At 31.2% G+C, this 15,218-nt stretch overlaps 2 protein-coding genes across 6 annotated transcripts in view; one reads left to right on the top strand and one right to left on the bottom strand.

Moving 5' to 3' along the window:
- The window catches only part of LOC148301804 (DNA oxidative demethylase ALKBH2-like), a 142,192-nt gene that overhangs the window by 121,182 nt on the left and 5,792 nt on the right, over positions 1 to 15,218 (bottom strand). The window lies entirely within an intron of this gene.
- Positions 1 to 15,218, top strand: part of LOC148301805 (uncharacterized) — a 119,829-nt gene that overhangs the window by 100,457 nt on the left and 4,154 nt on the right. For all 4 annotated transcript variants that reach the window (XM_088272673.1, XM_088272672.1, XM_088272671.1 and 1 more), the window contains 4 exons: positions 3,073 to 3,151; positions 8,364 to 8,474; positions 12,614 to 12,814; positions 14,051 to 14,242. In XM_088272673.1, the coding sequence (XP_088128799.1) occupies positions 3,079 to 3,151; positions 8,364 to 8,474; positions 12,614 to 12,814; positions 14,051 to 14,242 (577 nt within the window). In that variant the 5' untranslated portion in view covers positions 3,073 to 3,078. The remainder of the gene's footprint in view (positions 1 to 3,072; positions 3,152 to 8,363; positions 8,475 to 12,613; positions 12,815 to 14,050; positions 14,243 to 15,218) is intronic.

Below are 15,218 nucleotides of genomic sequence, written 5' to 3'. Positions count from 1 at the left end.
AATGATGATTTTTCAATACTTGACAGAAGAAAAGAAAGATATTTAAGATATTTTTATATGCACTATTCTTATGTTATTTTATACAAGAAACCTAATTAAAAAATACCTGTTCGATGATTCAAGTAAAACAACTAATTTTTTTTACATATATTATGAAGACAACACAATAACTAAATTTACACTAATGCATATTTGCGCCATGTGATCATATTACCAAAAGATGCGGGTAAAGTGACGTCTTAAAAAAACAAATTGCTGCATAAATAAAAAGCTAAAAATTGTGTATAATCAGGTGCATTTCGTAAGGATTTAATGAATAATTGAAAACCTATAAAAACAATAACAAAAACTGTTAACATAAGTAAATTTTTGACGCATAGCTGAAGATATTTAAAGAATCTAATTAAAATTATATTTGTTTTCCATGTATCATTTTGTGAGGGTATCTTCAAAAACTGCCAGACTCTGAAATAACCTGTAACGTAAATGTAACTTTGAGAATAAAGTAAGAATATTTAACATTACCATCCGCTTAAAAGGCTCAATCGGCCATGAAATCACTCCTTATAAGTAAAACATTCTCAATCCTTTTCTGATCCTACTTCGTTACTTTGCTATCGTTATTAATTAAGTATTATTGTTATCTTTTTATTTATTAATAATGTTTATGTTTTTACGCTGAATTTATAAGAGCAGCTTTCACTTACCTATTTAAATCTCAAGGGGTACAAAAGTAATTTAAAAATGGCTACGTGGTTTGGACACTCGACAACCGCATTAAGATGATAACCCCGCCAAAGCAGTAGACTAGTTTAATCAGTGTAAATGATTTAAACGGTAAATTAATAAATAATTTAAACCATGTAAATGAGTGCATCGATACGGGCTGTACCCAGAAAAATATATAAGTATACATACGTATAAAAAAATATACGTAAAATATTAAAATAAATTAATTAATAATTTAGTATTCGTAACAGCAAATAATCGAATACCTGTTATGTAACACGTCTCAGTTCATTAATTGTGCCGTCAATTATCACAAATTTTAGTATACGTATCACGTGTGCTTAAGATTTTTAGAGGGCAAAAAATAGTGGTCAGGAATTGAAGTAAGGTAAATAATGTCAATTAAAAAAAAGCCTGGGACTAAGAAAATCTTCGAGAAGGTACAATAATACAGAGATATCGTTTAACATAACACAATAGGATACGCGATAACAATTTTCTATGGTAACATATTTTTTAAATGGATAAGATTGAGATAAATATTAAAATAAGATGAATATATATATATATATATATATATATATATATATATATATATATATATATATATATATATATATATATATATATATATATATATATATATATATATATATATATATATATATATATATATATATATATATATATATATATATATATATATATATATATATATATATATATATATATATATATATATATATATATATATATATATATATATATATATATATATATATATATATATATATATATATATATATATATATATATATATATATATATATATGTATTTTTTTTTCTTTACAAGGTAAAACTTTTAACGGGAACATCTAATGGCGCCAATAAAATATAAATCATGACCGTTATTTCTACTCCATATTTGGCTTGTTAGATAATATAGCTCCACAGCAATAACCCCGCTCATACATAATATACATCCTGATACATAATACAAGATATTAAAAAAAAAATAAGCATAAAAAACATTATTGAATGACTGCTTCATTGCAGGGATATCAACGGGATTTTTTTTTCAAATGAAATTCAGTAATCTATCTAGTATCGGAATTCAATTGTTTCACGAAATATGATTCGCCCAACGCACGGTAGTATACTTAAATATCAGGCAGGTAGCATGTGCTTCGATATGATTGATTACATTATTTAATGTATTAACACATAATAATCGAGCATGGCGATACAAGCATCGCGTTAATTATAAGGTATTAATCAGTTTTATTTCTGACAGGCGAGCAGGAGGTAATGAATCGTAATACATATAAATAATTTTATTTTATAGACCTATGTAATAGATGCTTTGATGTTGTTACTCTCGATTTCTTTAGGTAGACAACAATCTATTGATTTTCTTCTTCTTTAGATAATGATACATTGTAATAGTTAAGTTATAAAAAATGGAAAAAAATTGTTAACTGACAACTCAGTAATCATGTTCAGTAAAATATTGAGGTATTTTGACTAAATCACGACTACAAACGACGATTAAGTTATGATAACTTACTAGAACTCCAAGATCTAAAACACAGAAAAATATCAAATAAAACACATACCTCTTTTAAGGAAAACAAATTTGGATTATTTTGCAGTAAAGACGTGCAACCTGCTTCCATTCACAAAGTCAATAAAAAAATAAACAAAATATAAAAGTGCCATTCATAAGTGGATAATGGAAGCGGGTAGATACATGTCGTATTTGATTGCATGTCGTAAACATTTTTTTTCGTAAAGTTTTATAAATAAATAATGTAACAAGTGCCCTCGGCACGGGAACATTCAGTAAGGGTACATCATTGTTATTTGTAATTATGTGTATCATAAAATAAACATAAAAAATGTAGCAGAAAAGCCATTTTTTAACCCTCATAACGCACCCATGGTGCATAAATGTCAACTTCATGGCTAATTCCCCTGTTCGATTCTACCAATTACACAAGAAATATGGTATGTACCTCAGAAACGCATCATGATTTAAAAGTAGGCACCTACTTTTATGATGATTGAGTAATTTGTATTAACTTTAACAGAAAAAAATGCTTATGCAAAATTTATAGTATTTTTTTATAATTTTTGATTTTTAACATTTTTTGCACAACCCTGAAGGAATCCCATACATACTGTCCAAAATTTATCTGATAATTTTATAAATCATGACATCACATCCGTTGGATCCGGTATTTCTCGCTAGAGTACCGAAAGCCGATATATCAGATTTTGGTAGTCAAAGGGTTAAACATATTTTTCCAATAATTAATTTTACATCCCTTTATTTTTTTTCAGAGCGCAATGAGAGGAGACGCCCGGCTGGGGGCGGCCCGCGGACTGATTCTTCTATCCCTAGTCATATGTTCGCAAGCAGGTAAAATACTATGCATATACACACATAACTGACTCTTTTTCCTTGCTTCATCCCAACTTATCGTCTTTGTAGACTGTTAGGGACAGTTCTCCTCATCCTCAGGTTGTAGGTCTTTCTATCATATACAACGTCACCTAGGTCATGCCTTCGAATCATGTTATCTTTCTGTAGCATCCATGAATTTTTTGGTCTTGCTCTAGATGTCTTTCGAGGAACATCCATGGCAATCACCTGGTTAACAATATTTTCAGGTTCTCTACGCCCGATCAGCCCATTGCCCATACCATCTCAATTGCTTTTCCTCTACCTTGCTATTGATCAGGAGCGTGCATTCCGTATAGGCAGAAAAACAGTGCCTATCCTAACTTACCCGCGTGACTTATATAAACATAACCAGTACGTACCCTACCTTACTAAGTAGTACCCAGCTTACCTTACTACCTACCTCTATTGCCTACTCCTTAAACGTGTGATATAACAGTCTTTAAAAATGTTGAAAAACAGGGATACGTTTTTATTCTGTTTGTCGTTATGTTAAAAGTTAATCGTTGACCATTTTCCTAGAATCGGTACGAATATTTCCATATTCGGTACTATAGGCAGAAAATTATAAAAAAATGTTGAAAAACGTTTATAAGTAATTATTAACTGTTGACAATAATTAATCAAGATGATTAATTTTCCTGTCAAGACGGAGGTAAAGCCGATGTGACGTAAGAATCAGGAGGAAGAGGCGTGAAGAAAGTAATTTTGGTTTACGATAGTATAACAGGGTCGGTCGTTGAACTGTACTTGCAAGACGTCAAATGAATAACAATTTTGCTAAAATGATTTACTAGAGTACTGAAAATATACCCATGGACTTGGGTATACAATGTTCACCTGAAATCTTTGTTATTAATTCGTAATACAACGACGATTTAAAATAATACATTTTAACTCATCTGAATGTATTATAACTCCCCTAAATCGTCCACCTCCGTAGTGTAATGGTCAGCACGCTTGGCTACCGTTCTGGAGGTCCCGGGTTCGATTCTCAAGGGGGGTAAAATAAATATAAGTGATTTTTTCACTGTGATATTTATTCAATATTAACATGGACTGGTACCTGAAGCGGAGGGCTGATTACCTTTCCTTCATGTGTAAATGATCAAGAAAACACTGCGTTTATATGACACAGTGCCCTATGCACCATTGGGGTGCGGATAAGGGTTTTATTATTATATTATATATTATTAAATCACGTATATCTCAATTTTGGGTGCATTGCAAAAAAAAACCCTCTTAATGTGATCTAATTGAATTTGGTACTGAAACTGCTATACAAAAGTTGTAAAAAATACCAATAGATGAACTTTTTCTTTAATTATTTTTAGAGAAAATTTCAAATAGAAAAATCTACTGAATTTGAGCATCCGAATTTTTTTTAAATCCTGTTTTACGAGTATGATTTTTTTTATAAATGTTCTTGTCAATCAACACCGAAAAAAATCATGCTAAAATATAAATCTATGTTAAGCTTAATGTTGTTTTATATTTCCTATTGAATCAATGTTTGCGTTCGTATTTTGTGTTCTCTATAAATTAATGACGTTGAGATTTATGAATGATCGGAATATACACGTAAACTTACATTAATGATGTAAGTAATATTGCTTATACGGAAATCTGTTCAGTAGGCAAAAACTTTTACTACATACTTAAAATTGTTACACCTAGAAAACGTTCATCGTGCGTAAGACTCGAACGAGGTAACAAATATTTGCACATGTTTGGGTATTTTTTTACAAATCAGGAAATGACGCACTACTTCCGATTGCGCGGAAATGTATTTATTATATTTCCGTACGTGTATCGTCGATCGAGTACAGCGACAAAAAGAACAGTATAACTCCAAAAAAGATTTTGACGATTAAATGCTTTTGGAAATCTTCGTATTGTTCAGCGAAACAATTAAGTACCAATATTTTAAATGTCGTTTTTTTAATCTACAGTATTATTATACTTAAATTTTCTTGTCTGTTACATTTGGTATTGATACTTATACGGTTTGTATTGCGTGGAAAATGTTCAGAGTGTTTGATGATTCTGAATTACGTAATTTTCTAAGATCGCTGTGTTCTCGGTCTCTTTATTCTGTTAGGCGGTCCCCCGAAGGAAAATAGTAGTATGATTTATCTTATAGCCTTTCGTATCTCACTGACATTGACGTGAACTGAATCCTTCCAAGCGAAGAAGAAAAGTAGACCATTGTTTAGGAAGATAATAAAACGAACAGAAGGTTTTTGGAGTCCTTAAACCCTTTCCACCTTTAAACGATCATGACTGGTATTTTCAGATTATTTCATAATGAACATAGTGTTTAAAATATAGAATTAACTTAAAATAGCGCCGTCATAAGTTTTTGAAAATATACACATTTAAAAATAATGAAAATGACAGATTCACATGTGATACTACAGGGTTGAATTTATTTATTGTTTTTCAATGTGTATTCGTTGAGCACTTTTATAGAATAGACCTATTCTGTATATCGGGTTGTGGTCTCGTGGTTAGTGTCGCGGATAGTTAGAGTTTCTCGGTTCGAACCCACTCTACCACAATTTGATACCTATTTCTAATAATGGGCCGCTTAGGCTCACATAAATAGTACAAAATTGAAATATTTGTGTAAATAATAAAAACACAAATAATTCTTTAATAAAATTAAAGAATAAAAAAATAAATAGAAAATCTGTATTTTATAAATATTGAAATTTCACTGCGTTCATTTATTTTCAGGCACAATAACTACACCCTTTTCATTGAGTAGGCCGATTTTTTAATAAAATACACATTAAATTGTCAGTGTGTAAGTTCTAATTCATAGTACACTCGATCATTCCAGAGTAACAACTTCCTTTTGAAAGGGACTTTCGATTGTTTGATTACTCCTCGAAGTGGACACAACTCTCCAGCAAGTCGTGTCATGATTGTATCTAGTATCTTGTTATCTCCTAACATCCTATACATTCTAATACATACGATCGGGCACAGTACTGGCGCAAGTTTTCTCATTAAATGCAGTACAGTCAGATTCAAATATATTTTTTAGACATTTACTTAATGTATTATTTTTTGACATCTCATCAAAGATGAAGAAGAATATGGAAGTCTGGGCATTTACGGGGCTGACGACCGTCATAGGCTGGTTTAAGTAATCACTTTACACACGTGTAACATTCACCAATTCTACCCATTATTGACAACCACACTACTCAAATTCTTGGAAGTTATATATATATATATATATATATATATATATATATATATATATATGTGAATCAATTTCGAAACGTTGTACTTGAATCATTAAAACTTCACTAGAGACATCTATTGGTGAGATGAAAAGAAGCTTTTTTACTAACTAACTAACTAACTATCACGCCGCTACCCCGCAGGGGTAGGCAGAGATAATCGAACGCCACACCACTCTGTCTTTGCAAACATTCTTCACCTCTTCTACATTCATGCATCTCCTCATACATACCCGACGATTATTACGACTCCTGACCCGGCCGCTTTCAAGTATTGACATATACCTGACTGTGCCAGGTTTTATCTTTTATTAGTATGTTAGATCCGAATCCTGGATTAAAAAATCCTGGATCGTAAATGCCCAGACTTCCATATTCTTCTTCATCTTTGATGAGATGTCAAAAATGAATATGAAAATAACTTATTTAATTGGAGATAATCCAGATTTGTGAACAAGTATTTGGACACACTCAAAATGTTGTTATTATTTTATCTCATTAAAAGACCACGTTCGACACTGAAGAAGCTTACGGCGGGCAGTACAAGATGGCGGACAGGAAGTAAAGTGCTGCATGTATTGCAATCCGCCGATCCGAAGGGTTTCCGTACTGTGCGGATGTATCACGTCTCGAGTACAAGATAAATCAATTGAAACTACACAGACGGCAAATAACTCGTTAAGCAATTACGAAGCATTGATTGAGAGAACTGTTTGACGAATACTCGACTCATTGCGTTACAGATTTACTGAACCAAATTAATGCGTAAATATAAAACAACTGTACACTGCCTAGAATATAGAACCCTCTTAAATGGTAATAAGCCATCAAGGAGAAAAAAACAAGAAACCAAACGAATAATATGTCAGATATCTAAGACGTCTCACACATTTTGAAAATTGTGAACATGTCGCTCACTCCTTTCAACAACGTCATAAATAAAAAATCGTCAATTTTCCGCTGAGCATGTTTTCGGAATGCCCAGAAAATCATCAAAAACTATATCCCAGCAAAAGAGGCATATTTTCAACTCAATATTTACCCGCTACAGAGCAGAAAATGTTGTTTTTGCATTTTGAAGAAAAGGTATTGTTTTTTTTTTTAAAAATAAACTAAATATTTTACAAATGGAGTAAAACATTCAGGCTTTACCTAAAAAGATCTGTTGCATAGTAAAAAGTTCAATAAGTGGCTTGATATTTATTTTCAATACATTTGATTATATTTTTAAATTTTAAAAACAATCTCCTGAAAAATAAGTTTTTTTTAAATATATGACGTTGTTGAAAGGAGTGAGCGATGTGTGGACTGCTCTAATAAATACATATACATATATAAACTAAAATGTAAATGTTCCTTCGTTAAAAGTCTTAAATTTCCTTAAGATATTCACTGATTTCTTCGAAATGTTCCCAGAATGTTGCATTTGAATACGCGCATGTTTTATATGTGCATATCTTTTCTTTCTTCTCCATTTAACCAGACTGTGTCACAGCAATGCACGACCGGGTGCAACTAGTATGTTATGTATGTAAAAAATCGTGAAGGTTTGTCGCATCAGGTTTACTACTAAACGATCGCTAGTAGTGATTTTCGAAAAATACTATTTTAGGCCATTATAAAGTACTTTGAAATATTTCAGTGAATTTTAAAATAATCCTTTCGCGGGAAATCAAATAATATTTTGAGTAATACAAACTTGATAAATAATTTAAATAAATCAATGTTTGGATATAAAAATGTTAAAACCCAAAATCTGACAAAACGATGGGTAATGACGTATATTTCAAAATATACTTTTCTTTTTTATTGCGATTATAAGCGAATGTGTAAAACTTTTAAAATCATTTACAAAAAATGGATTTTTGAAATATTACAATGTTTTCATTTCAATTACATATTTTTTTCATTTTCAGGGCCCGTCAACAGATCGAGCAGAATGCTGGAAGGTGATCTAGAGTCACAAAGAACGGAGAGAATGGAAGATTCTTTACTGGTCGTCACGGACTCAACAATATCACGAGAAGGTGAGATGGCGGCAATATACAATATATATTTTTAAAAACAATTCTCGCAATTATATTGAGTGATATAAAACTACCGATTCCCTAATAAATCACAGGGAATTCGCAGTTTTGCACTCTTTACAATCCGTATAACACAAACATGTGTGTACGTATATTATGTTAAATCACAAGAATTTAACATTAATCAGGGAAGAGATACTTGATTTTTTAAATTTTGTATTTACACGTGTCGTCTTAACAATTACAACATATATACTGTATTCGTTTTTTTAAATCACCCTTACTTATGAGGATATTAAATTAGTGAATTCTTATATATAATCATATACTCAGATAGTCATACGAGTAAATTATTTATTGAAATAATCAAGATCCATATCTTTAGTAGACGATACAATATGTCAATATTTTTGTTTTTAAATTATGCCCAAAAATAGTTATCAAAACATGTTTACAAAATATTTGTTTATTATTGTGATTAATCGTCCGCAAAAACATTTAAATTAATCATGTTCTTACCATAAATGGTATTGCTATTTTATTGTGATCTGAATATTGTATCTATTTTATTGTGGTCAATCCTTTTTGACCCGAAAAGTCTACCTCTGTAGACCGAAAAGGTTTACGTTTGATGGTTATTTGGGTTTACTTTTGTTGGCCTGTAATCCTTATCTATTTTTAAGACAATCGTCCGATGAAGAAATTTACGCAGTTTAAATTGACCAGAATGCAAAATAAACTAGTGTTATATGTTATATACTTACTGTTTTTTTTTTAAATAAAATAATACAATCCAAATCACGGGCGAATAAACTGGGCATTCGCACATTTCGCGGAATAGATAAGTGCGAGTATAAGTATCTACTTAGATACTTGTTAAAAATAATTTCCCTAGTTAATTTGTAATATCAAGAAGGCGCTGATTTTCCTCCGCCCTCCTAGTCACCTACCCGCCAAAATAATGACAGTTGACGTTAATAAAATGGCGGCATATCAAATAAATGCTGTTGAACCGATTCAATTCATGATACTCACCAAGCAGAACACAAGAACAATTTTATCTCAACTTTAATGTATCCTAACGTATAATACTATACAGTGATAAGAGTCTTTTACTCTTAAATATACTGGGTAATTTCACTTTCGTAGGCTGATTAAGCGTTGATTAGGTGGGTAGGTACTCCTTTAAAGTATTCTGTTCACACAGGTAGAGTAACACATTTAGTAGCCTCTTTCCCACCACCTAATATACTAAACGCGTGGAAACCAGGCGCAACGACAGAAAATCGTGATCGAATCCACGTAGCCTGAAAGCATTTGCTTGTACTCTAATTGTCATCGACTTGCTTTATCAAGTCGTACTTTCGATCGACCATATTTACTTATGCCATGTCCTACGGCTCAAGTATGGGCCCAAGATTAGTGCATTCAATTGGGGCAATCAAATTACATGAATGGATTTATGTAACACCCGAATTATGCGCGTCCGAAGCAGGAAGCCGAATGTGCGCGCGCATAACTAATGTTAAACATAAGACATTATTATTTAATTTACACATTCCCAGGGCTGTGCCTCTATTCCAAGGCAAGTTCGATGGCCGAATTTTAAAATATTATCCTTACTTTACAATGTGTTACGCGAAAACGTACTTGTAAATTTTCAAAGTTATTTTCTATAAACATTAGTGATTTTTGACCCTTTTTTACGGTACTTAGCAATCCTGTTAAAAATTTACCTTATAACTAAATGAAATTAATGAAACATGTAAATACAATAATTATAGCACTATTAAATATTAAATTTGGTTGCACTTCTACAATAACATTAAAGTTTTTTTTAACACGTTATCCGCCGATACTAAAATTTGTCAATTTAGAAATTAGCAAAAAAAACTTTTCGGTAATTTACGTATTTCAATAATGTATTTTATTAAGCATATTTCATAAAGGAGAAGTGTGACCGGCAGCGCAAAAAAAAACATTTTAAATATCCTCTTGATTGAGGTCACTTGTGCCCCCATGGCGCTGCGGTCCAACACAGGCGAAGTCACCGGTGCCCCCATGACGTTTAACGTGTTAACTGAGTTTAGATTTTGCTACACAAAACAACTATTTTGAACATGACTTGATGAGTTCAGCCCTGAACCAATATTATGAAGTTTATATATTACACAAACCTTACAAACTTCTCAAGAGAAAAAAATATTTGACTTGCAATAATAGTATTGTAGTATTAATACTTTAGACAGAAGAAGAATCTCTGACTGAACATCTAAAAAATGCCTTATTTCAATAAAAACTCTGAAAACAGTAACTTCCTTCCTAATTTAATTCATAACAATTGAATTCGTATGCGAAAATCATTATGAATTGTTAAGCCATTGTTATATAAGATTTTATTTCTCTTGATAAAAACAAAGCAGTATTCTGTTCGTTGACATGCTTGTGATGAAATATTTTTATCTAGTGGCAGTGCTTAATTGTAAAATGTGCAAACAATGGAATTTTATGTTTGTATTAGTGAGATATCAATCATTCTTTGTTGTTTTTTATGTTGAAGACATAGATAAATATATAAACAAAGTGAACTTTCTCTCATCTTTTAGAGATCATTAAAAAAGTGGAAGTGAAGAAATGGCGAAAAAATTTACTCAATAAAGTTCATTATATCATATTATATAAGTCTTAGAGATTAGATCTTCAATTTTTCAATATATTTTTTGTATGCAGCAAAAAGAAGCCACTTATTGTCACTTCAAGGAGATCAACATTCGTAACTAAACCATTCATGTTGGTAAAAGATATTTTGGAGTATTATAATTGACATGCATACAAAAATTTTAATGTTATTTGGCAAGCACATGCTAAAACAAGCTATTTTCAACATTTACAAGTATATATTTAAAAGAAAAATTATTTAATAAAGTAACAAAATATCTACTATGCAGTCAAGAAAAAACACGAAGAAATCAGGAAATTAGATCCAAAACAATGTGCATACGTTAAAAAAACTAGCATAAAAATTTCAACAAATTCATCATTGCTGATTAGAATAGGCGGTATTTTCATGGTATAAAAAGGGATACTCAAAATTTCAATATGTATCTAATATCAGATAATATTCACATATCGCTCACTCCTTTCAAGAACGTCATAGATCAAAAATTGTCAATTTTCAGTTGTGCATGTTTTCGGAATGCCCAGAATATGTACTATATCCCAGCAAAAGAGGCATATTTTTAACTCAATATTTACCCACTACAGGGTAGAAAGTGTTATTTTTGCATTTTGAAGAAAAGGTATTGTTTAATTATTTTTTGAAATATACTAAATATTTACAACATTTTGAGTGTGTCCAAATACTTGTTCACAAAATCTGGATTATCTCCAATTACAGGAGTTATTTTCATATTATTTTTTGACATTTCATCAAAGATGAAGAAGAATATGGAAGTCTGGGCATTTACGGGGCTTACGACCGTCATAGGCTGGTTTGAGTGATCACTTTACACACGTGTAACATTCACCAATTCTACCCATTATTGACAACCACACTACTCAAATTTATAGTACATACTAATATAAGAGTTTCTGCTTAATAAAAAAGCTTCTTTACATCTCACCAATAGATGTCTCTAGTGAAGTTCTAGTGATTCAAGAACAAAGTTTCTAAATTGGTTCATATATATAGAACTTCGAAGAATTTGAGTAGTGTGGTTGTCAATAATGGGTAGAATTGGTGAATGTTACACGTGTGTAAAGTGATCACTCAAACCAGCCTATGACGGTCGTAAGCCCCGTAAATGCCCAGACTTCCATATTCTTCTTCATCTTTGATGAAATGTCAAAAAATAATATACTAAATATTTTTTAAATGGAGAAAGAACCTTCAGGTTTTACCTAAAAAGATCTGTTGCACAGTAAAACTTCAGTAAATGGCTTGATATTTATTTTTAATACATTCTATTATATTTTTAGGCAGTAGGGTTGGGTAAGGATAAGGCAACACTGGTCGCGTTTCTAGAATTTATGCCTCTGATTAGTAGTGCTTATAATTGGAGGGTGCCAGTAATATCTGTTTATCATACTATATATTACTATTTTAAATTTATTTATATAATATTTTGTTTCCTTTCAAGGTTGCATCGTTGGGGACAGTGTGTACCAGTTGGGTCAAGTTGTTCCAGGAAGCACTCCGTGTGAAAGTTGCTTGTGTGTGGGAGATGGCGGTAGTAACGGAACAGACTCAGGAGTCTCCTGTCAGACGATACAGTGTGAAGTGAGGGCCGGATGCAAGGCTCTCCATCGTGCTGATCATTGCTGTCCACTTTATCAATGCGGTAATTACTATACTTCTCTATATCAACACATTGTTGGCCGGCTATTTTTTCATCAACCCTACCCTAATTAGTATATTAGCTAGGGTCATATACTAATTACAAGTAACCACATACTCGTTTCCAATTTCACAATGTTTTTGGCATATCGCGCTCTACCAAAAGTAAGCAAATACAACGCTTATAAGCGTCTCCCACTCTCTTCCAACAGTATGCAAAATATGATTTTAAGCGTTTCCTGCAAATAATATGTTAACATGACTCAATTCATTATTTTACAACTCCATTCTTCCATTTTTATTTACTGTATTTTTTCTTAGCATAGACTTCTTAGAAATTAATAAATTCTTTACTGAGGCCTGCAAAACAATCTAAGACTTAAATATATTTTTTTTTAAATATAGTAAATGTTGTTAAATATTTATCTCATTATATACCAAAAACCTCCACTAAACATTCCCAAAGATATATATTAAATTAATAATGACCCAGGGCTTTTATTCTGAACAAAAAATATTAGCTTGGAAAGTATTACATTAGTGACATCTATTGGTCAAACTTGAAGTTCAATATTAAAGAAGCTTATAATCTAAATTTGTTTTTATTTGCTGTTCTCTAAAGCTTATGTACTCGGATGAAAATAATTTTAAAAAGTAGTTGGGTATTTGTAATTCTTATTATAAATGTTAATAATCCTGAGAAATTATTCAGATATTACCAAAAATTAATACTTACATTCTAGTGACTTCTTCAGTGATTAAAATTTTGCATATTTACATATGTATGTAATTATATTACTGAATTATATAAATAATTATTTAAATTATAACAATACACTTTAATGAAAATTCTCATGCTTTATTATAGTATGTAATTGAAAAAGACATAACTTCAAAAAGTATCTACTATTTCAAACTAAGTATCTTATTATTTCATTTTAAAAAAATATCCCAATAAACATATTTTAATTTAAGTTCTACTTGGTCAAATAATATAAAATAAGTATAAGTTTAATAGTTCTTATATATGTTGTTTGCAAACCATTAAATAAAATGACCTATGGATACTGAATAAATGTACTGTAAAAATATGACAAAAAAATAAAACTGCATGCAGCATAAATCACTTAATGCCTCAGATTGAAATACAGATATTAAGTTAAGTCAGCATTCTACTTAGCTGCAGACAAAAACAGGGCATCTTTGAAAATGTTAATAAAATTTTATTTTGATATTACAGAATGTGAACGGAACGGGACAATCTACTCAAATGGCCAGAAGCTAGTAGACTTGGATAATCCCTGTGAGGTGTGCTACTGCCAGGGAGGAGAAATAGTGTGCAACCAAATAGCTTGCTTCAGGAGGAATGACTGCGAACCGAGATATGTGCCAGGCAGCTGCTGTCCGGAATACGATCACTGCCCCCCAAGTGGTAATGAGATTTGCATTTTTACAATGTGTACAATATTGATAAGGATTTCACAAAATCATGTAGATTTTAGGACATTACTTTAAACTTATACAGAAAATATAAAAGATATTCTTCAATAATGGCAAAACCCTATTGCCCAAGTATAGATAAACTTATGTACTTCATACTTTATGACAATATATACAGTGAAACCTCTATCTATCGTTCCTCGAATAATCATTTTCCCGGATGTGTCGTTTATTTCTTCTATCCCGACTTAATTTCATACTAAACTAAACCGCATCGATCGTTTCTCTATCACTATTTACCGCATTTATCGTTCGAATTAAGCTGCATATTTGATACATTTTGTGTTTTTTTACATTATTTCCAATTTTCTTACATTCAACGGCAACGTATGAGATAGAAGCTATCGAAAGCTTGTGTAACCAATAGCAGGAGAGGTCGATATTGATGAAAAGGAGCTGCTGCCTGTACCTGCATTTCCAGAAGCGTGCACACTCTTTGAAAGAAAACTTTCTACAACGCGCATTCAATAACCGATGCTGAAAAAATACTATTTGCAAAGCCGAAAATATACTATTGACTTACGAAAATAAAACAGTTAAAAAACAAAAGTATTTTTTAAAATTCTATCAACATTTGCATCTGAAACATGTATTCTTCTTAGAATTTTAGCCTACAAATGGTTATGCAGATTGGGAGGACGGTATCTTTACTCGGTCATATCTATTTTTGTATTGACCTCTTAATCCCGCATTCATTGTTTTCCCGCATTCATAGTTTATTTTAATATGTCCCTTTAAGAACGATAGATAGAGGTTTCACTGTATATTCAAAATAAGTCATGATTCTGGAATATTGGGACATCAATTTTGTATTAAAGATCTAATTTTTAATTTTTCTACTGAAAGTGGGGTAGTGTAAAGGTGGAATATAAAATATTTAATCAGCCTTGCTGTTGACTATCTCCATC

The sequence above is a fragment of the Brachycentrus maculatus genome, unplaced genomic scaffold (genome assembly GCF_059751285.1).
Source record: "Brachycentrus maculatus isolate JH-2025_06_01 unplaced genomic scaffold, ASM5975128v1 h1tg000514l, whole genome shotgun sequence".
Classification (NCBI taxonomy): domain Eukaryota; kingdom Metazoa; phylum Arthropoda; class Insecta; order Trichoptera; family Brachycentridae; genus Brachycentrus; species Brachycentrus maculatus.
This window is presented reverse-complemented; position numbering and strand designations above follow the sequence as displayed.